The 20390-nt window shown below is 51.6% G+C and overlaps 7 protein-coding genes across 7 annotated transcripts; 3 read left to right on the forward strand and 4 right to left on the reverse strand.

Annotated features, from left to right (window-relative positions):
* Window positions 1-61: 61 nt before the first annotated feature.
* Window positions 62-3822, reverse strand: L3040_006151 (uncharacterized protein; the record flags this gene model as incomplete). The annotated part of the gene is made up of 3 exons (XM_066156670.1): window positions 62-300; window positions 353-3472; window positions 3528-3822. 3 exons carry the CDS (start codon window positions 3820-3822, stop codon window positions 62-64), a joined length of 3654 nt encoding a protein of 1217 aa, XP_066011313.1.
* A 2089-nt stretch (window positions 3823-5911) lies between these two features.
* On the reverse strand, window positions 5912-7267 carry L3040_006152 (uncharacterized protein; the record flags this gene model as incomplete). The annotated part of the gene is made up of 6 exons (XM_007288408.2): window positions 5912-6012; window positions 6065-6135; window positions 6367-6440; window positions 6501-7004; window positions 7063-7138; window positions 7221-7267. The coding sequence occupies 6 exons, from the start codon at window positions 7265-7267 to the stop codon at window positions 5912-5914; spliced, it is 873 nt and encodes a 290-aa protein (XP_007288470.1).
* Window positions 7268-7755: 488 nt separating this feature from the next.
* Window positions 7756-8289, forward strand: L3040_006153 (uncharacterized protein; the record flags this gene model as incomplete). Its single annotated transcript, XM_007288407.2, has 1 exon — window positions 7756-8289. The coding sequence occupies one exon, from the start codon at window positions 7756-7758 to the stop codon at window positions 8287-8289; it is 534 nt and encodes a 177-aa protein (XP_007288469.2).
* A 1297-nt stretch (window positions 8290-9586) lies between these two features.
* L3040_006154 (uncharacterized protein) lies at window positions 9587-13251 on the reverse strand (the record flags this gene model as incomplete). Its single annotated transcript, XM_066156684.1, has 7 exons — window positions 9587-9887; window positions 10038-11412; window positions 11599-11792; window positions 11866-12092; window positions 12152-12459; window positions 12727-12901; window positions 13093-13251. 7 exons carry the CDS (start codon window positions 13249-13251, stop codon window positions 9587-9589), a joined length of 2739 nt encoding a protein of 912 aa, XP_066011314.1.
* A 630-nt stretch (window positions 13252-13881) lies between these two features.
* Window positions 13882-16535, forward strand: L3040_006155 (uncharacterized protein; the record flags this gene model as incomplete). Its single annotated transcript, XM_066156687.1, has 4 exons — window positions 13882-14105; window positions 14313-16302; window positions 16363-16458; window positions 16506-16535. The coding sequence occupies 4 exons, from the start codon at window positions 13882-13884 to the stop codon at window positions 16533-16535; spliced, it is 2340 nt and encodes a 779-aa protein (XP_066011315.1).
* Window positions 16536-16933: 398 nt separating this feature from the next.
* Window positions 16934-18649, forward strand: L3040_006156 (uncharacterized protein; the record flags this gene model as incomplete). The annotated part of the gene is made up of 6 exons (XM_066156691.1): window positions 16934-17126; window positions 17212-17263; window positions 17386-17739; window positions 17853-17972; window positions 18089-18160; window positions 18409-18649. 6 exons carry the CDS (start codon window positions 16934-16936, stop codon window positions 18647-18649), a joined length of 1032 nt encoding a protein of 343 aa, XP_066011316.1.
* A 286-nt stretch (window positions 18650-18935) lies between these two features.
* Window positions 18936-20081, reverse strand: L3040_006157 (uncharacterized protein; the record flags this gene model as incomplete). Its single annotated transcript, XM_007288403.2, has 2 exons — window positions 18936-19729; window positions 19868-20081. 2 exons carry the CDS (start codon window positions 20079-20081, stop codon window positions 18936-18938), a joined length of 1008 nt encoding a protein of 335 aa, XP_007288465.2.
* Window positions 20082-20390: the final 309 nt, after the last annotated feature.

Consider the following 20390-nt stretch of genomic DNA (forward strand, 5'->3'; position numbering starts at 1 on the left):
AAAGGAGAAATTACAGCAAGTCTAGAAGCAAACATTTTTGAATAATGGAAGAGATTCCAGTTTACCAGAGCCATCGGCGACCGACGTTGCGTCTGGGGACGCCACCATAGCTGTAGCCTCCATAAGATGGAGGGGCTTGTCCATATGGAGTCGAGCTTGGAGGCAGGACTGGACCATAGGAGTAGCCAGGGGGAGTGTATTCAGGGATGGAATCACTGCTGGTCATGGTCGGGCCTCCAGAGCCACCGGTGGCAGTGGAACTTGCGAAAGTGGTTGGCACAGATGAGGTGATAAAGGCACCTGGGAAGGGTTGTCAGTCAACCTTGAGCATTCTTGGGGGGATTCATCTTACCATCAACTGTTGATGAGACATCAGAAGGAATAGAAGACACCGTGCTGTACTTCAATGTGCATGAAGTACTATTGCTTGACAGGTAGGTCGTCGATGTCGTGTAGACGCTCGGGAGCGACCCCGAACCGGTAACTCCTAAGGCTGTCGAAGAGGAGTTATTCCAGCCATACGGAGCACTACTGGTAGTTTGCGGGGGAGGGTATGTGAGGGAAGGGGGTGCAGTGCCCGTGGGCGCAGCCAAGGACGTTGAATCGGAGATTGGGAATGGAACAGTCACGGTTGAGGATTCAGATGCCGAGCTTGTCGCGATACCAATGGCAGAGCTTGTCTCTGAAATGAAGCTTCCCGTTCCAGTAGGCCCATATGGTGACGTCGAGTTGCTAGGAACCGCGTAAGGAGGCAGCGAGGAGGTCGCGATGCCAATGGCGGAGCTTGTCTCTGAAGTGAAGCTTCCCGTTCCAGTAGGCCCATATGGTGACGTCGAGTTGCTAGGAACCGCGTAAGGAGGCAGCGAGGAGGTCGCGATGCCAATGGCGGAGCTTGTCTCTGAAGTGAAGCTTCCCGTTCCAGTAGGCCCATATGGTGACGTCGAGTTGCTAGGAACCGCGTAAGGAGGCAGCGAGGAGGTCGCGATGCCAATGGCGGAGCTTGTCTCTGAAATGAAGCTTCCCGTTCCAGTAGGCCCATATGGTGACGTCGAGTTGCTAGGAACCGCGTAAGGAGGCAGCGAGGAGGTCGCGATGCCAATGGCGGAGCTTGTCTCTGAAGTGAAGCTTCCCGTTCCAGTAGGCCCATATGGTGACGTCGAGTTGGTGGGAAATCCGTATGGAGGAGGCAATGATGTTGTTACAACACCAATCGCGGAGCTGGTTTCTGAAGTTAAGCTTCCAGTTCCGGTTGGTCCGTAGGAGAGTGTCGAGTTGGATGGTACTCCGTAAGGAGCGGATGAAGACGACGTGACAATACCAATAGCAGAGCTGGTTGATGAATCATAGCCACCTGTACCTGTTGGTCCATATACTGAGGTTGAGTTGGTTGGGATTGCGTAAGGAGGGGGTAGCGAAGTAGTCACAACGCCAACCGCGGAGCTGGTTTCCGAAGGAAAGCTTCCTGTTCCAGACGGGGTGAAGGAAGGAAATCCTCCTGAGATTGCCGAGGTCGAGGGCCCAGTGGAATTGTTTGTGGGAAAGGGTGGTGTCGAGGAGTCGGTTGAAGAAACGATACCACCGGAAACAGAAGACTCGGAGATGCCTGTGCTGAGAGGCGGTAGGATCACTGTGAGTGACGAAGTCAGGAAAGGGATGGTACCTGTTGAGGGCGGTGTGTATTCGTTAGTGGAATTGTTTGTCGGAAACGGTGGTACCGAGGAGTCGGTTGAGGAGACAATACCGCCGGAAATAGTAGAATCAGAAATACCGGTGGACAGAGGCACTGATGTGTAAGGGCCGGTTCCAGTGGGGAAGATCGAATTTCCTGTTCCGGTTGTTGGTCCGTTGGAGGAGGTGGTATTTGGGTACTGATAAGGACCACCTGAAGATGATACTGGTGTTGGGATGGATCCGCTGACACTTGAGGTAAACTCTCCATCGGCTGTTGAAGTATCCGTATACAAGACGGATGAGCTTGAAGATGTCGGAAGCGAGTAACCCGTGCTGATGGGTGCAGTGTACAAGGGTGCGGTAGGACCAGTAAGTGAACTCGAGCTTCCGTTGTAGTACGGGGCCGTAGCAGGAGCGGAGGAAACGCTCACGCTCATTGAAGGGCTTGAAGTTGCAACACCTCCAGTCAAACTGCTTGAAACCTCATTAGTCACTGGGAAGGATGTCCCAGTTGGCCCCGTAGGCCCAGCAGAGACCGAGGAGTTGCTGTATCCATACGGGGCCGTACCAGAAACCGACGAGCCGCTAGGGCTGTGCGAAGGAACTGAGGTTGGGATTCCACCTGTGAGGGTACTGGAAAATTCGCTTGAATAGGCAGTTCCAGTAGGCCCAACGAATGTTGAGGTATTAGTGGTATAATATGGAGCCGTTGGAGGGATGTACGAGCTACTCGGGCTGAGCGAAGGGGTCGTAGTCGCGATACCGCCATTCAGGCTGCTGGAGACATCGGTTGATGTGTTTGTGTACACGCCGGATGAGCTCGACGAAGACGGCAGAAACCCAGAAGAGCCGCCTCCATAGTATGGGATCGATGTAGTGACGGGAACCGAATCTGTCGAGCTCGCAGTGCCTTCTGTCAGGGTGCTCGAGACATCAGGTGTCGACGTGTTGGTATAGGGAGCCGAGCTCGACGCAGACGGAATGATTCCAGAGGATCCTGTGCCTACCGGAATAGAAGTAATGACTATGGGTGATGCGGTTGAAGTGGCGGTTCCTTCTGTGAAGGTGCTCGAGACATCAGGTATTGAGGTGTTGGTGTAGAGAGCCGAGCTCGATGCCGATGGAACAATCCCCGATGACGCCGTACCCAAGGGGGCGGTGGTAATCACGGTGACGCTCTGAGTGGTCTGAATTGTCACCTGGGTGGTGCTCTCTTCTTCACTCGTCGTGGATGAGCTCTCGACAGAACTGACAGACGAGGTTGAAGGAGGGCTGTAGCTTGACGCAGGAGATGATGTGGCCTGAGTGCTGCTGGAGCCCGATATGAGTGAGCCTTCTGCTGTTGATGATGCACTTGCCAACGAGGAGATAGGCGATGTAGGCACAGATGAGGTTGAGGGCGACCCCCCAAGGCAAGAGCAGGCAGACGAAACAGCAGATGGACTATCCTTGCACTTGGCGGCGACAAACACCGGAAGGCCAATTGTAGCCGTGTTGATGGTCTGGGTATATGTGGCACAGAACGGCCCTACGAGGGACGATGACTTGACGAATGCACGGAGGCAATTGTTCCTGTTACACTTCAGGGGCTTGGCCGTGGTGGAAGGAGCCGACGGGATCGTTGGCAAGGAGGCCGATGATCTTGAAGTGGCCGGGTCGCTGACCGTGGAGAGGGTTTTGCCAGAGCTGATCGAGGTTGGCGAGGATGACCCAGTGCTCAAGATTGGAGGCGAATACAAGCTGGGGGATGAAGTCGCACTGTTGAACAGCCCGTCCGCAGTCGAGGTCTCGGAGACGGGAGCTGATAGATAGACAGTAAGTCACCTGCCGACCTCAAGCAATCAGATCTCGCTTACCAGTGTACGACTCGGCGGAAGTCACTTCACCAGAATCCGACGTAGTGGATACAGTAGACGACAATGAGGTTGGCTTGACTGTTGGGAGAGGTCCAGAGGAAGGCTCTGAGTAGCCCCCACCGTATTGGTACTCTCGATCATAGACCTTGTAGGCGCGAGGTGCGTTCTTGAGATCCTCGATCTCATGACGCTCGGCCTTGAGCCAGCTTGGAAGACCACGAGCTTGGGTAGCTGGGACCAATGCAAAAAGCAGTGAAGCTGATGCAAGGCCGAAAGAGAGGGTTTTGATCTTCATGTTTGGAGCTGGAACGGGAGGAGGAAGGTAGGCGTCAGCATGTTGATATCACCAGTTTGGACCCGTGGAGAGGTCGAAGGAAGGATATATGACAGAACTCACTGGCAATGACTGTCACGTTGCGTTGATGGATGTCGATCGAAGGGGAAAATGAGTGTGATGCTTCTCAAAAGCTGGCAACGAGTGATGGCAGAATGCAGAATGCTGAACGCTGGATGCTGGATGCTGGATGCTGTTAGTACGGCAGCTCGCTCCGTCGATGACCAGGACTTCCGGTCGATGGAAGAAGAGGTTTCTATGAGAGACGATACACGAACGAACGAGCGAAGGAACGTGGGGGGAGGGAGGAGGGAGATATATGAAGGTTGAAGAAGTGAAGGTGGCAAAGAAAGAAGAGAGAAAGAGAGAGAGAGAGGGAGAGAGAGAGAGGTAAAGACGTGGGAGATGTAGGAGGCCGCTAACTAGGATGAGTAGGGTTAGTAAGGTATCTCGGGAACGGTTCTTCCGGTTAATTCCCACGTCGAGGTCCGACTCAGAAGGGGAGGTACGTCTGGGCCAGAACCTTAAGCCACATCCACACATCCACACATCCGCAAATCCCATTGATTTTGCCGGGAAATCTCATCAATTCTATCACTTCTATCACTTCCATCACGTCACGTCACGTCACGTCGTCATCCATCTGTCTGGTTTCAGCAGGAGCCACCATGGCCACCAGCCGAGCCGTTTGTACTCTCGTCCTGGAGAGAGGGAAGAAGGGGCGATGGGGCGATGGGGCGACGAGAAGACGAGAAGACGAGAAGACGAGACGACGAGACCACCATGCTATCGTATCGAGGGAACACCCGAGCAGGGCAACGCAGGGCGACGCAGGGCAACGCAGGGCAACGCAAAGCCCGCGGGATCCATGCCCCCTTCAATCCGGGGGAGGAACCATGCCATTCCGTTTCCAGGTCTAGATGTTTCTTCCGGAGTCTGATAGTCACGCCGTCGTCGTCGCCGTCGCCATCGCCGTCGCCCAAAACGACAGACTGCAGCTTGTCCCCCGGGAGTGCCAGATAGGGGAGATTCCCACCACCACCACCACCACTGCTACCAGCGATGCAGCCTCCCGTCGTGCCTGTGCCTGTCCACCTCCGTCTCCACCTCCACTTCTGAATGGCTCTTGAGTGGTATTGAGTCTTGACTTGATAGCATCATCCCCGAGAGGCCCGTTCGTGTACTTCCCATCGCTACCTAGACTCAGCGGCCTGTGTATCGGTCAGAGCTCGGCCGGACGGGAAGGTGCCCCTGTAGAAAGCTTGAAAAAGAGCCTCGTGTTACTCACGAGTTGCCTGGCTACATAACCTTCGACAGCCGAGATGGCCAGGAGAGGTACGGTACCGAGTCTGCCACTCTGCAAACGCACCCTTGACATCTGGGATCGAGGCCTTCTGTTTGCCACAATCAAGACGTACCGGTGCCATTGGCTCGCTGCTCTCTAATCTCCTGCGTTTGCACAGAAAAGCTTGTTGGTGTCAGATATACAGTGGTCTTGCGCGACCGTCGATCCCATCAACATCAGCTCATAGTCGAAGAGACTAGGCTCACGACTCATGCAAGTGCTCATGCCGTAGCTTCGAGATCAGGACGGCGATGCAAGACTCGCATAATCTGGGTCTGGTACCTTGTTTGCCTCGTCTCCACAAAAATAAAGATAGAGGTACCGGGTACACATAGTGGCGTTCTTGCCGAGCTCAAATCTTTCCTCAGATATATATATATATACATATATATTATATATGTTATATACACGTGTGTGGGTGTTCATGTGTGCTTACATGTAGAAGCTGGAATTGAGGCTGACAATGGTATCATTTCATCGGAACGGGTAAATTTTAATTTTGTTGCGGTGTTTTCCGTTCAACGCCACGCTATCACAACTTCATGCAAAAAAAGAAAACTGTACGGAAAATTAGAGAGGTTGGAAGGTGAGACCTCGCGATGTGGCTTGATGCACTCGACCGGTAACACGAGGCCCTCGATAGCAGAACTTCGATCGCACGACGACTGCACAATCACCGCTTCATCTCGGCTGCCTGCATGTCCGTCACAACTCCTTCTTGGCATCCTCGCTGAATTTTGGGACCTCCATCTCAGTCATGCTGGTGTTGTTGGCCTCGATATCAGCAGCCCACAGAGCAGCACCAACTTCAAGTGGATCAGCTAACGGGGTCAGATTTGCGGTGAGTAGATCACTTACCAGTGTTTGAGAAGGTGAAGAAGATGGACGCGAAAGGGACGAGCTCCAGAAGGGTAGCTACAGTACCGAATCTAGATCTCGTTAGCTCGCATTGCGGCTACATGTGCCAGTGCATAAGGTAGGGTGAATTTGATCCGATCGCCAGACCTCCGGACATAGTCAATCTTCCGGGGCTTTGCGGAGAAATTATGCAGAGGTGGTACCCAAGACTGGGTACCACAAACATAAAAATTGTAACAGCCATATTGGCTGGCTGACGGCCGGAAATTGATAAGGGGCGGAAACTGTGAAAATGGACCTACGCGGTATAGGGAGCTGTGTTCTTCGCAAGCCATTCCTCTCTTTCGGAGTTTGACCACTTCTTGAGTTGGAAATACTGGAATTGATTAGCCACTGCTTACACAAAAACCGGGGCTGAGTTGATGAGTTTACTTACGCGAGTGTGAACAGAATTACCCCGGGAACGACCTTGTAGAAGAACAAAGATGACAGTTCCCACAACAGGGATGAAGTTAAGTGGGAGGTACATTAAATATCGGATGAACGCCTTGGGGGTATACTTCTCAAAGGGCGACTTGATTAGCTTCCCCAGCTTCGCCATCGGGTCGTTGAAGTTTCCCGACTTGATCTCGCGACCCTCAGACAATACTTCAGTTTGTCTTCTGGCAACCAAGACACCATCGAAAGTATCTACGATAGCTTCCTGCAGCAGAAAGGTTCTCGACAGAAGGTTGATGATGGTGGAGCTTTCGCTGAGGGTGAGCAGGACAGTGGTAAAAGCAGCCAACGGTCCATTGACGAATACGAGGACGGCGAGTTGTGGCAGGTATGCAAAGATGAACATGAATGCGATAACACCGAGAGACAGGGACATGGTAGGGATCAGCTTCGAGATGAGAGGCTTCCAAAGGGATTTGTGGGAGACGAAGTAGAAGACGCCCTGGGTAAGTTAGCCATGTCAAAAGAGCGATCGCGAGCTTGGTTTGGTTTGAGTTTACCTTGATGGGGTAGATGTAAGCTCCAGACTTAGCAGCAGACTGCGCCAAAGCTTTTGCCTTGTTGAAGTCCTCGACACTGCGAATACCGTCAGCTTTTGTACCGAAACATCGCCATGCCATGCCATGCCGTTCAAGACAAGCTCCTGAATCGAACTCACACAACCTCCTTCGCCTTGGCGCCCGCCTTATCAAGTGAGTTCGACATTTTTGCGAATATTTGTTTCGATGCGTTATCAGTCTGTCAGCTCTGCAGAGTCGGTTGGAATTCGTACGGGATCAGGTTGGACGGGAAGAAAGCTGGAATGAATATACCGGTACAGAGTACCGCGAGTGTACGGAGGGGACTTGGTTCAGCCACGATATCGAGAAGGGATGACCGGGCCAAGCTTTTGTAGCCAAGTAACGTGACGTGACGTAGGTAGCTGTGGCGCTGCCCCTCGCTAAAGCTAAGCGGGCTGTCATCCCGACGATGAATTGGTTTATCCCTTTGCTTATTTGCATCTATTCACGGCGGAGAAAAGATCTGAAGTCTTAACCGATATCTTCTCCATGTCAGCCATTCCAATATCAGCTGACTTATCCTGGCACTTACTGTTCTGGTAGTGGAGCTCAATCGTTCCCCCAGTTCCCCCAGTTCTACGGAGTATGTATGATGGTGGAATGCACCCAGTCTTGATATTGCTCTCACTCTAGATGTTCCAGACCACATCTCACTTTCGGCAGCTGCGCCTAGCAATCTGTCAGCCCCTCCAACAATATGCCAATGTGCGTGCCACAAAGGTGACCCGAGGCACGCAGTCCCCGCTCCGCAACTGCAAAGCCGGAGATCTCGACTGGGTGATCGTCCGCGAGAACAGCGAAGGCGAGTATGCTGGTCTCGGTGGCCGTTCACACACCAACCAATCTTGGGAGCTCGCTACGGAAGTCTCCATCTTCATTCGTCACGGTGTAGAGAGGATCATCAGGTTTGCGTTTGAGATTGCGAGGGGGAGGCCAAAGAAGCATCTAACTGTTGTGACGAAGAGTAATGCTCAGAGGAATGGGATAGTCATGTGGGATGCGGTTGCGAGCGAGGTGACGAAGGAGTTTCCGGATGTGGAGGTTGATAAGATGTTGGTGGATGCCATGACTGTGAGGATGACGCTGAAGCCGGAGACTCTGGAGACTATCGTTGCCACGAATTTGATAGGCCGGGATGAACTCGGAGCTGAGACGAAGGTGTACTGATGCGCGCTAGCACGCCGACATTCTTTCGGATCTTGCAGCTGCCCTGGCAGGACCAACCAGCAACCTTGACCCAGCTCGCGCGAACCCGTCCATGTTTGAACCTATCCACCGTTCTGCATTTGACATTACGGGAATGGGCATTGCGAACCCCGTTGCTACCTTCTGGACGGTCTGTGGGTTGTTGGCCTGGCTTGGCGAGAAAGAGGCTGCAGAGAGCCATTTGAATATAGTTGAGGCGTTTGCGAGAAGGGGGTCATGACGAGAGATCTTGGAGGATCGGCTACGACGGTAGAGATGACGACTGCCGTGTGTGAGGCGATCGAGACGAAGCTGGGGAAGGCGAGATCGTGAGCTGTTTCTCTCAATCCTAGGATATACCAATATAAATACATTTTACTGTATCAAAGCTAGTACTTTTCGTATTTAGCTGGCTCGTAGACTAGAGAAAGTCCTCAGAAATAAAACCTATCACTCGTGATGTGAAGCTAAATAGCTCATCTGATATGATGTATCAATCAATTGGAAGATGTCACCAACGCCATCGACCTGATCCATCGTATTGAAGAACTCGCCCATCCCAGGTGCCGTACGAAGTAGCAGACTCTGAAAAGGAGCTGGCCTTGTGCATAGGGCGACTCGCGTTCTTTCCTGGAATGGCACACCAGAATTACCACCCATCATTGCACCACCTCGGCTTAATAAACTTTCCCATCTATTGCGAAGCCCTCCCTCCATTCCGACAATCACTGTTGGATGTCCATCAGCTTTCTTTAGCTTTTCGGAATATCTCTCTACTTCTGAGCTCTCTGTCCCCGATGGCTGGAGCTTGGAGCCTGGTTTCTCGTGGCTTGGACGAGGTGTGGAGCCTAGGCTGGTTGGTGTATTGGCCGTGGCTGAAAGAAAAGATTCGAAAGGTGGGCAGTGAGTTCTAGGGAGAGATGGGAGGGGATCGACTGGGGCTACGACCTTCAATGTCCTTAGAGAGCAAGATTGAAGAGTAAACCAAGAAGCGGATTCGAATGTCAGAGGGCCTTGTAGTCTTGTGGACAATGCTTCGTAATGAAATGAATATACCGAAAAGTGGTCAAGAGTAATTTGGGTCTTGTAGGTACGCGAAGAGTAGTAAGAGAGGGAAACGGGTATCTGTCCCAGCCCCTACCGGGAGTGATGGGTCTGTATAACGATGATCCAAATGCTCATCAGATGAGACGTAGCAGAGAAAGAAGCGGTGCATCTTCAGTGAAGTGAGGCCTCATTGTTGTAGAACAGCGATGCGTTGACATTAAAGACGCCAAGTCTATCCACCGCCCCTCTGGTCCTCAGCAGCACTCAACGCCTGCAATATCTGACCCGCTTCAATGCCCTCATTCTCATCACCTACAGCGAACCCGCCCATCCCCAAAGAACCCCCAAGAAATGCTGATCCGGTACCATCGAAGATGTCGTTCGTCTCAGCATTCGAATTCGCAACAAGCTGCTGGAGAACAGCATTTTGGTGCAAAGGGTCTGGCTCTTGGCAGAAGGCGTAGAAGTCTTGGTTCATGTTGTCGGTGTCTGTGAAGCCGAGATTCATCAGACTTTGATCCCAGTTACCGGCCCTGGGTGAAGGTTAGTGATCTGGACATCTAGATATGCTGACACTTTATATGAACTAATGAGAGGCAAGAGTCCAGGGATTTGAATTGACCGAGCCTGGAAAAAAACTGGGTGCCACGTAATGCAAGGACTTTTGAAAAGGCGCCACATACCACTCAGTTGCATCGAGTCGCATCAATTCATGGAATACGGGATCGGCCTCGGCGTCGGTAGAACTCATAGTCAAAGACCGGTGCTGTTGGGGATTAGTAGGCGGTGCTATATTGAAAGACTCTTGCGCTACCATCTGCGGTGTAGGCGGCTTGGGAGCTGTATTTTGCCTGTTAGATGGGTGTCGTTTGGCGGAGCCAATAGTGGCATGCAAATCTTCGTAAATGTTACGAGGATTTTGAGGGAGCCCATGCCCGGAGGATTGGCCTAACGATGGGTGGCCGGTTGTCCTGATTTGGTTTGCTCCTCTTGGCCTCAGTTGCTCGACCTGTTCGCGAGAGTTCTGGGTACTGAAAGGGTCAAAAGCATCGTAGCTTGCCATGCCCAGAGGAGTTCTACCAGAATTCGACGTATCTGCGTCCCAGTCCATGCCATTGATAAGATCGAATGCCACCTGGCTTTTCCTCCTGGGAGCCTGTGACGTAGACCGATATGCGGTTGAGGACTTGAATGACTCGAAAACAGGCCAGGCGAGCTCCATGTCATCTACACAACGGTCCAGATTTCGTCTCCAATCGTTGAGGACGATATGGGTGCTTTCTATACTGCTGTGTACCGCATGGACTATATCGTAGGCATTTTTGACAAAATACTCGTAGATAGGCGGGACAATGAGAAGCCCGAACATGTCCGAGTGTTGACTCATGAGATCAACGGCTTGCTGAGCTGATCGAGTGCATGGCTCGAGATTGACTGCCTCTTTGCCATGACGATGAGACAGCAGCTGCGACATCGCTAGTGTAGTGAAATAGACATTATGTAGGTGGTACTGATGAGGAAGCAGAGATAGAGCTTGATCGCTGCCTCTTGCAGCTGAGTCGAAAGACAGAGGGGGTGATTGGGTTTGGCTCCAGATATGTAACTTTTGCAATAGAGTGGTACTCAACTGCAAGGCGTTGGAAGCCACTGGCAAACATGACGCTTCGTTGAGAATTTTGAGAACCTGGATTAGTCTGTTGAAGGTGCTCAATATCGACGCAGGGGTGCGCAAGTTCCCTGAAGATCTCCTCCGTACTGTAAGGCAGTCTATCCATGGATCCCATTCTTCGAGACCATCCTCTTCTAGAAGACCTACAATTTCGACATCTTCGGACCTCAGGTGCGGCCGGCGACCTAGTCGGGCTGCTATGAGTGTCTCCAGGGCAAAACAGCCAAGGAAAATGTGTCTAGATCTCGAGCGTGACTTTGGGTCCGGCGGCCGATCCAGGCGTAGATCAATCGCTGCTCGAACAGCTTGTCCTACTAACAGCCAAGCTCGACTGAAATGACCCATGCCCAGATTCGCAAGTGTGAGGATAAGTAGAGCTTGTACGTGGCCTACATAGATATTAATATAAATATCCTGTAGTGTATGATAGAATGAGAAGACATGTCGCATTTTGAATTACAACAACGAGACCCCTGAAAGGTCGGACAGTGTGTCTGAAGCGAAGAAGACAACTAGAGGAGTAAATATGCTTCTTTGATTTCGGAAATTTTAACGAGATAAACGGCTGAACTTACCCAGCTCCAACGTCACCTCCTCATTTGGAACCAGAGCCCTGGCGTGGCTATACATCCTTTCTGCAGTCCAGACCATTTCTCCTACAGCTCCAAGAGCCCGTGGTATATTGTTGATGGCTCGGTGCTGAAACTTTGCATATGCGATTGCCGCCCAGAGGACTGCGTTGTCGCCAGAGCCAGAAGAGCCAGAATTACTTCCCCAGGGTCAGCTAAATGTCAAGACCAATATCGGAAATCGAGATGGCGCTTGGTCCAGGTCCAACTTACTTGGAACGGTTCTGCGAGTACTGGTAGGATGTTCGCAGTAAGTCATGCTTCTCTATTATTGGCAGCCAGGGATGCGTGTAAGAGAAGTATACATCGAGCAAATGCCATGTTTCTGAAGGTAGCTCAGGTAAACCAACAGCAGCAACCGGGGTCCCACTGGACACATGTCCCACAGAAGGGCTAAGAATCGATTCGTATTCTTTAGGCTCTTTGAGCAGACTGATGTTCTAAAGTTTGCTGTCAACATGCATGTCCCATTGTCCGAATGAGGATCGCAGTAACTCACGTCGACAGCCGATGGGGATGTTTGAAAATCGCTGAGCGCTCGAACATCCTGAGTTCGATCGGACCAACTCGAAGTCGAAATATCGGCTTCTTTGCTGGGCTGAGCTACATCTATTGATGGCTGCTGGATCCCTCCCTTCTCAGCTAAATCTTTGGTCTCGGTGTTCGTTCGCTTGCGTTTTATTTCCGAAGGCTCCTGGGACGATAGCAACCTCTCCAGCTCTCTGGAGATGGTAGATTTTCGCCACAGCTCTACCAAAGTCTCTGAGTTCGTCTCGTCATTCCAGATACTCAAGGGACTTTCAGCGCCTAAGCATGTCAGTAATTATATCCAGACCAAGGCGATATATTGATGTTCTAAGCGATACGAATCGCTGAAAGAACTCTGTTAAATTCAAAACTATAACTAGCCGCAACATCGGCTTGAACTTGGTATTCGTTGCAGGTTGGGATATCCATTTCGCGCTTGACATCCCAGGATTTGTGGCACTATTTAGAAAGCCTAGGAAACTTCGACCATGTTGAGATAAACGGATTTCAACAGGATGATTTGACGGATGGAAAGGATAGTCCTACTCTCTTCGTTGCCCGACAGAGCTGACAGCATATTATCCTCCACCTCATCGACATCTCGTATTGCAAGTCCCCATAACTTCTCCAGCCCTCGAACATATCCTTCTGGCAGACCCCTCTTTTTCACATTGGCGTCGTAGGAACATTCGCGGCCGTTCGCAGTGCAGGTTGAACAGGTCTGTATATCCTTCCGATTAGCATACACGGTCCTGCAGGAGTTCTCGTCCAAACGTAAACTCTGCCAGAGTTAATGTGCCACTGTCTTATCGCGACGTCCGGTCTGTTGCTTTAGAGCTCCGGAGCCATAGCATCCATCATCAACCGTTGTCCATATTGGATTGCAGCGTTGAGACTGAGAGGCTGTCTCACCGGCTTCTTCCCATCGCATTTATCTTTTCGACTCCTGCACCTGTCGCAAGCCTGCGAGACCCTCTTCCGGGGACCACCCTTTAATTTTTTTTGTAGCTCTCCACCGTCTATGCCAGTCTTATCATCTGGTCCTCCATGATCCGGCCCCAGCTGCGCCATTCCCACCAATATTCCTGTCGTGCTGTCGAGTCTCGTAGCCCATGGGACAAAGCTTTCGGGGATCGCTCATACAGAAGCTGTTCGCAGTCGTTCCTTGCTCTGGGGTCTGGGGTCGAGGCTGCTGAGTGATCGATGGGTATCTGATTAATTGACCGATGCACAGTCACGACCTGGAGGCTGGAGGCGCAACTCCGCCGGCTGAATTTTTTCGTGGGGAAACTCTGCGACCACAAAATCGAGGCTCGACGAGGGCAAAATCTGGGGTAGGACTGAGGAAATTCAGGTCGACCAATTAGAGGGTCTGTAGTATTATACGAGCGCTTAAATCCTTATCCGTAGCACCATCAGACAGGTAGACAGACAAAACGACTTCGATCCACTCACCACACTCCTCTCCCTTTGACTACTGATGCAAAGAAAAACTGTCTCCAGATACCCTCCTCCTGTTCTGTCCAGTGTGTCGTCCGCCCGTTCGCTGCTGCAGAGCAAAGCAGATAGATCCCGGATTGACTTTGCCCTGGTTCTGGTCTATACCGCATCACGTGATATCGAATTGAAAAAGTACGTTGTCGCTGAGACGAGAAGACGAGAAGACGAGAAGACGAGAAGACGAGACGACGAGAAGGCGATATGTCGATCGTAACCCAGCTGGAAGCACCATTGGCATACCTCGAAAGTGCCGCTGCTAGACAGCCTCGGCCAAACATCCGAGACTTCCAGCTCAATGCTTCTATCGTATTGATCGGATCTAGGGGCTCGGGGAAGAGGACCCTGGGATTTATAGGGGCTACACACTTAGGGAGGAGACTCATAACCGAGGATCACTATTTTCAAGCAGTCACAGGCGTTTCTAGGTGCGGATTCATCTTCTTGCCGGATTATTCACCCGAGATGCTCCATTGTCCAGTCTCTTTTTGGGGCAATCGAAGGATTGGTACAGGAGCATACCTATGTCCCATGGGTTGCACTTGAACTTCTTTCCTCTATCCGGCCCATTGTTCAAATGGCATTGCCCACGATCTATTTTGGACACTGCAAGAGAAGCAAGCTAACTAAAACAGGGCTGTCTTCATGCAACAACATGGAAGTCTCGAGTTCTATCGAAAAAATGTAGAAGTGCTGAAACGCATGCTAGACAACCACAGGACCGGTTGCGTTATCGAATGCGGAATGGGAAGTCTCTCGGGGGCTGCTCAAAAGGCGCTTTATGAGTACTGCAAAACAAATCCAGTCATATATGTCACCAGAGAGAGTCAGAGAATAAAGTCGTTGCTCAGACTTGGGGAGGAAGAGGCAGCGCGTCTGGAGAATGCGGATTTGGCGCACCGTAAATGCTCGAACTTCGAGTTCTTCAACCTTCATGACGATTCCAGCTCCGATGGAAGCGATGCGCCCCCTGAAAACGGACTCGCGAAAATCTCATCCAGACTGAAATACGCCAAGGAAGACTTTTCAATGTATTTGGACTTCCTGACGGGTCAAGGTATTGCCCGCAGCGGCCTGGAAAGTCCTTTCTCGATTGCAGCCCTCCCAGCCGAGTTCAGGTCTTATACGTACGCCCTATCGCTTCGGCTGTCAGTCATACCCGACCTGAACTTGACGGACCTGGAAGCTGGCGCGGACGCAGTTCAGCTAAAGATCGACTCCTGGTCACCTGATCTTCAAAAGCTCATTGGGAAGCAGGTGTCCACTATCAGAAGGAGCCTTGGAGTTCCTATCATCTTCCAAGTGGAGGACTATGCTTTTGAGGGTGCGGGTCTCTCGTTTCAAGAGCAGGAGAATGCATATTTCTTGTTGATGGAGTACGGCTTGCGGCTCGGAGTCGAGTATATTGTGGTAGACTTGAAGTACTCTTCTGACCGCTTCTCCGACATCGTTCGGGCATCCGGCAGGACGAAAATCATCGGATACCACATGTATCGAGAAGATAACTCCTGGGGCTGGGACGACGAATCGAAAATGATACAGTATCAGAGGGCCAAGTCTCTGGGCTGCGACATCGTCCGATTTGTTCGGACAACATCAAACGCAAAGGACAACGACACGGTTCGGGACTTTGTCAACAAAATCGAGTCAATCTCCGACCATCTTCCTCTGATTGCATACAATATTGGAGAATATGGTCGACCTTCCTTGGTCGCCAATCGGATCTTCACGCCGGTCACCCATCCAGTCATGCAATCGACTGTGAGCAGGAGCCAGATTCGACAATTCCTTCCAACGGCAGCAGAAGCTATGCAAGCCCGCTACCAATCGCGTATCAACGACCCCATGCACTACTACCATTTTGGAATTAGCGTCTTTTACAGTCTGTCGCCTGCTATGCACAGTGCAGCTTATCAAGAATGTGGGATGTCCAACGATTTCCAGTCACTTCAAGTCACTTCGCTTGAGGATATCCAACAGCTGTGTCAAGATACAAACTTCGGAGGCGCAGCTATCACCCAACCATTCAAAGTCGAAATTTTGTCTCGAGTGGCCGCAAAAAGCTACCACGCAAAAGCAATAGGAGCCGTGAATACGCTATTGCCACTGCGAGTACTGTCCAACCATACACCTCTCGATGGAGGTACCCAGGCCCTTTTGCGACATGCGAATCAGCGAGGCAAAGCTGGTCCTATCATCGCTTACTACGGCGACAATACCGATTACATTGGCATCATGAACAGTGTTCGTCGCAATCTCTCACCGCGAAACGTGATCCAGCCTTCGAAAACCGCTGGTCTGGTTATCGGCGCAGGTGGCATGGCTCGAGCAGCAGTTTACGCCATGATCCAGCTTGGATGCCGCAAGATCTTTATTTACAATCGGACCCGTGGGCACGCCGAGAGCGTTGCTCGCCATTTCAATTCTTGGGCGTCAGGACTCAGCAGTGATGGTGAAATGGTACGTGTGCTGAATTCTCCGCTTGAGGACTGGCCGGCAGATGTCAGACAACCGACCATAATCATATCCTGCGTTCCAGCTCGACAAGTTGGGACCAGCGCGCCAGCAAATTTCGAAATGCCGATGCAATGGCTGAGAAGCCCGACAGGTGGTGTCGTAGTTGAGGTATAAAAAAACAGGCTCTTAGACACTACCATAAATAGAAGCTAATGTTCCAATGTGTAGTTAGCGTACCTACCTCTCGACACCCCGCTGCTAAAACAAATACGAAGGGTAAGGGAGGAGACGAAAAAAGCCTGGGTTATAGTTGATGGATTAGAGGTATTGCCCGAGCAGGCGTCTGCGCAGTTTGAGCTAATGACGGGAAGGAGAGCGCCGAGACGGAGGATGCAGCTTGAGGTTAGGAATAATTACCATCGGTATGAGGCGAGTACGGCTTGAGTGAACATGGCTGGAGACTGCCGATTTTTGATAGCATCAAGAAAATCTCTATTTTCCTGACGAGGTCAATGACTGACGGTTTCGAACAATGCAATCTCGTGATAGCCGTTTCAATCAATACATGAATCGGCTGCTCGTCTAGGTTTCATGATACGAACAGACGCGAATATCCGCCTCTCAGAAACAAACTTTCCCCCTTATCAGTACATACCCCACTTCACTTCGAGCAATCCCAGAACTTCCGGACCCAACAACAACCAACATTCAACATTCAACAATCAACAATTTCATTTATTCCTCCTCAGTCCTCCGTCAGCAATCTCCACTTCAGCACCTGGCCACTAACACCTCTACCATGACATCGTCGCTCACGCTAACAGAATCGGAGCTTCAAGAGATCTACGCCTTTGCGCTCCATCTCAGTCGGCGATCTGGCCAGATCTTGCTAGAGAGTGTCGAGAAGAGATGCGGTGCTGAGAGTGGGAGGGTGAATGGGAAGGTGGAGGAGAAGATGAATGCCGTGGATATTGTTACGCAGACCGATTTAGGTATGTTTGTGCCTGTTTGGTCTAGGAGAGAGGAAGAACGGAAGGGCGGAATGCAGATCTGATGGCTGATCACGTGGAGGGCTAGATGTCGAGGCTTTTGTGAAGGATGAGATAATGGGGAAGTATCCGGATCACAAGTAGGTGTTTGCTTGGTGTCTTCACGGTGGGATGGGGGTTCTTGTTGGGACCTCACTTAGCTCCCACTCCCATCTCAGACAGTTCCCCATTCAAGCAAGAATTTAAAACACTAAACAACCAGCAGATTCATCGGCGAAGAAACCTACTCCTCTGGCTCATCCAAAGACTTCCTCGTCACCTCTGACCCAACATGGATTGTCGATCCCCTTGATGGTACAGTAAACTACACGCATCTCTTCCCCATGTTCTGCGTCTCTATCGCGTTCTGCATCAACGGGATTCCCGCTGTTGGCGTTATCTATCAGCCTATGCTCGATACTACGTACTCGGCACTTGTGGGCCATGGAGCGTGGCAGGACGATGCGTGTGAGGGGAAGAAGAGGAGAGCGTTGCCGTATGTGAATAACCCGAAGCTGGTTTTCGGGAGAGAGGCACCAAAGGGCTGTATTTTCAGCTGTGAGTGGGGGAAAGATAGGTTTGTGCTCCAGATATCGTTTTTAAAAAAGAAACATTAACTCTCTTCTGAGAGTGTAGGGAAAACAGGCTGTAAAGAATGCATGAATGAGGTATGCTAATGGAGATTAACAGACGAGATATCGAGGGCGGTAACATGCGGCGAAAAATCGGCAGCTTTATGAATATGGCTGCTGAGATTGGCGGACGAGGTGGAAAAGGAGGAATGGTGCATGGAGTTAGGAGCTTGGGGAGGTGAGTTTTATATTTATAATGTCGTATAGGAGCTACAGACGTTCATTCCTCGAAGAGAAGCTCGACGTAAGCGAGTAAGCGAGTAAGCGATCCTTGACTAATGCATGGGAATCTAGTGCAGCTTTAGATCTAGCATACGTAGCCTCTGGCGCATTTGACATCTGGTGGGAAGGCGGATGCTGGGAATGGTACGTCCCACCTCATAAACTCTTTTCCGTCTTTCGTTCCGTACCAAGAAGCCCCTTGTCACACTGGCTCCCAATCGGCCTCTTTCTGCGCATCCACCCTTCTACTACTACATACTAGGCTCTGCGTCTCCCAGTAAATTTCCGTACTACTGGCAAATCCTTCTTCATCTCGGTGCATACCAAGACGTACTCAAGGAATACACAAGCACATGCATGTCCTCAAAACCCACTTGCTAAATCATTCACAGGGACGTTGCAGCCGGAATCTGCATCCTCCGCGAAGCAGGGGGCCTCATCACAACCGCCAATCCACCACCAAATCCCGAAACGGACCCTATTGAAGAGGTACGACTAGGCAGTCGGCTATATTTAGCAGTTCGGCCGGCGGGTGATGGGGAGGGAGAGACGGGGAGGCAAGCTCAGGAGAGGGTCGTAAGGGAAGTGTGGAAGAGAGTCGATGTGCTGGATTACTCGAGGCCAGGAGCGTAGGTCAAGAAGGCTGGTGTATATTCAGATGAAGAGGCATACGGGTGCGAAGACATCCGAAGTAGAGGACACTCTAATGCTGAAACTCTGTATATACATACACTCGATAATCGAGAAGCAAAATACACCTTCAACGCCATAACACTCCGATTGTATGCACCGCAAACCTGCTCCGCTCCAATGGTTATCATCGAGTTCCAAGGTTACATTAACCTCCACTCATCCACTTGCGTAAGCCTCGTGCTCGCTTCTGCTTCCCTCCACACAAACCGCACCCAGCAACGTCCTATCAAAGCCTCGCCTTCTCCTTCGGCTCCTTACTCGCAAAGACCCTCTTAACCTCCTCAACAGGCAACGTACTAACCCTCCTCCTCAACCAAATCTTATCCTGCTCCAGCCCTTGCCAAATCATGGCCTCCACGCCCCCGATAACACGCCACCCGCTCTCTCCCGCCAGCCTACTAATCGCCGTATCGGGATTCGGATGGTAGCACATGTCCAGCAAGCACCCCTTCCCGCCCGCCAGCTGCTTCCCCAGCATGAACTCCACCACGGCCCTCGTCCTCAGCTCGGCCTCGCTCCGGGGCGCCAAATCCGGTATCGCCGAGACGACGACGCGCGGGCCGGGCAGGGCACGAGCTTCGGCCACGGAGGCGACCTCCCTGAGACCCGAGCCGAAGCCCTTGGCGGTGCAGTAGTCGATCACGTCCCGGATCTCGACCGGGTCGCGGTTGACGAGGTAGACGTCGCTGCAGCCGAGGAAGCGCTTCAGGGCGTAGACGGCCGCGCGACACGTGCCCCCGCCGCCGACGACCATACCCGGCTGGCCCCGCATGGCGGAGGAGACAGACGGCGGGGTGTTCTGCAGGATGGCTTCCCGGATGCCGATGCAGTCGGTGTTGGTGCCGCAGAGGAGCCGGCGCCCGTGGATGCCCGGCGGCGCGGTGCTCAGGAAGATGGTGTTCACGGCGCCGATTGCTTCGGCTTCGGGGGTGAGGACATCCAGAAACGGGATTATGGCTACCTTGTGGGGCATGGTGACGGCGGCGCCGTAGAATTTAGGGTGCGTGGTTAAGGCGAGACCTGTTAGGAGGCCGGGTTAGTGACTGCTGGGATGAGAATGGCTTGACGGGATGAAAGTTCATAAGAAGCGGACAATAAATTGGATTCTTGAAAAGAGTGTTGCTTAAAGTGGAGATGTATATGTAAAAAGATTCTCACATGATTCTATAGACTTGGACTCGTAAAGTATATACTCGTAGTTGAGGTTGAGACCCGAATAGACCGTGGAGTGTAAAAGAGGAGAAAGGGAGTGGGCGATAGGATAGCCGAAGAGGTAAGCGACCCTGTCGAGATGTGATATTGAAGGTGCTGGGGGAGGTGTGTACGGGTCCGTGTCTGGAGGAGGCTCATGGTTTCCTAAGTGTTGAGACATGATGAGCGGAGAGGTATATGATTTACGACATTTCAGAACGGGATCTATCTGACCTTTACATGTTTAAAGATGGTCCGGAGAGAGCTGGATCGGTAAGCAGGAAGGAAACTGGATGTAGTCCTCGCCCTCTGGCGTGTGGCGCACAAACCAAGTCAACAAGTTAAGCGGCAAAACCCAGTTCCACCTCGATACGAGCCAGTGTTACCAAGAACCCCGCAGGATCAATAGGCATCGCACTGACTGTTGGAATGGCTTTTTAAACGTACAAGAAAGACTGGATAGTTTCGGACTGCAAGGAATACAGGCCTG

Source organism: Drepanopeziza brunnea, assembly GCF_022702325.1.
Source record: "Drepanopeziza brunnea f. sp. 'multigermtubi' strain 214-2 chromosome Unknown ctg10, whole genome shotgun sequence".
Classification (NCBI taxonomy): Eukaryota; Fungi; Ascomycota; class Leotiomycetes; order Helotiales; family Drepanopezizaceae; genus Drepanopeziza; species Drepanopeziza brunnea.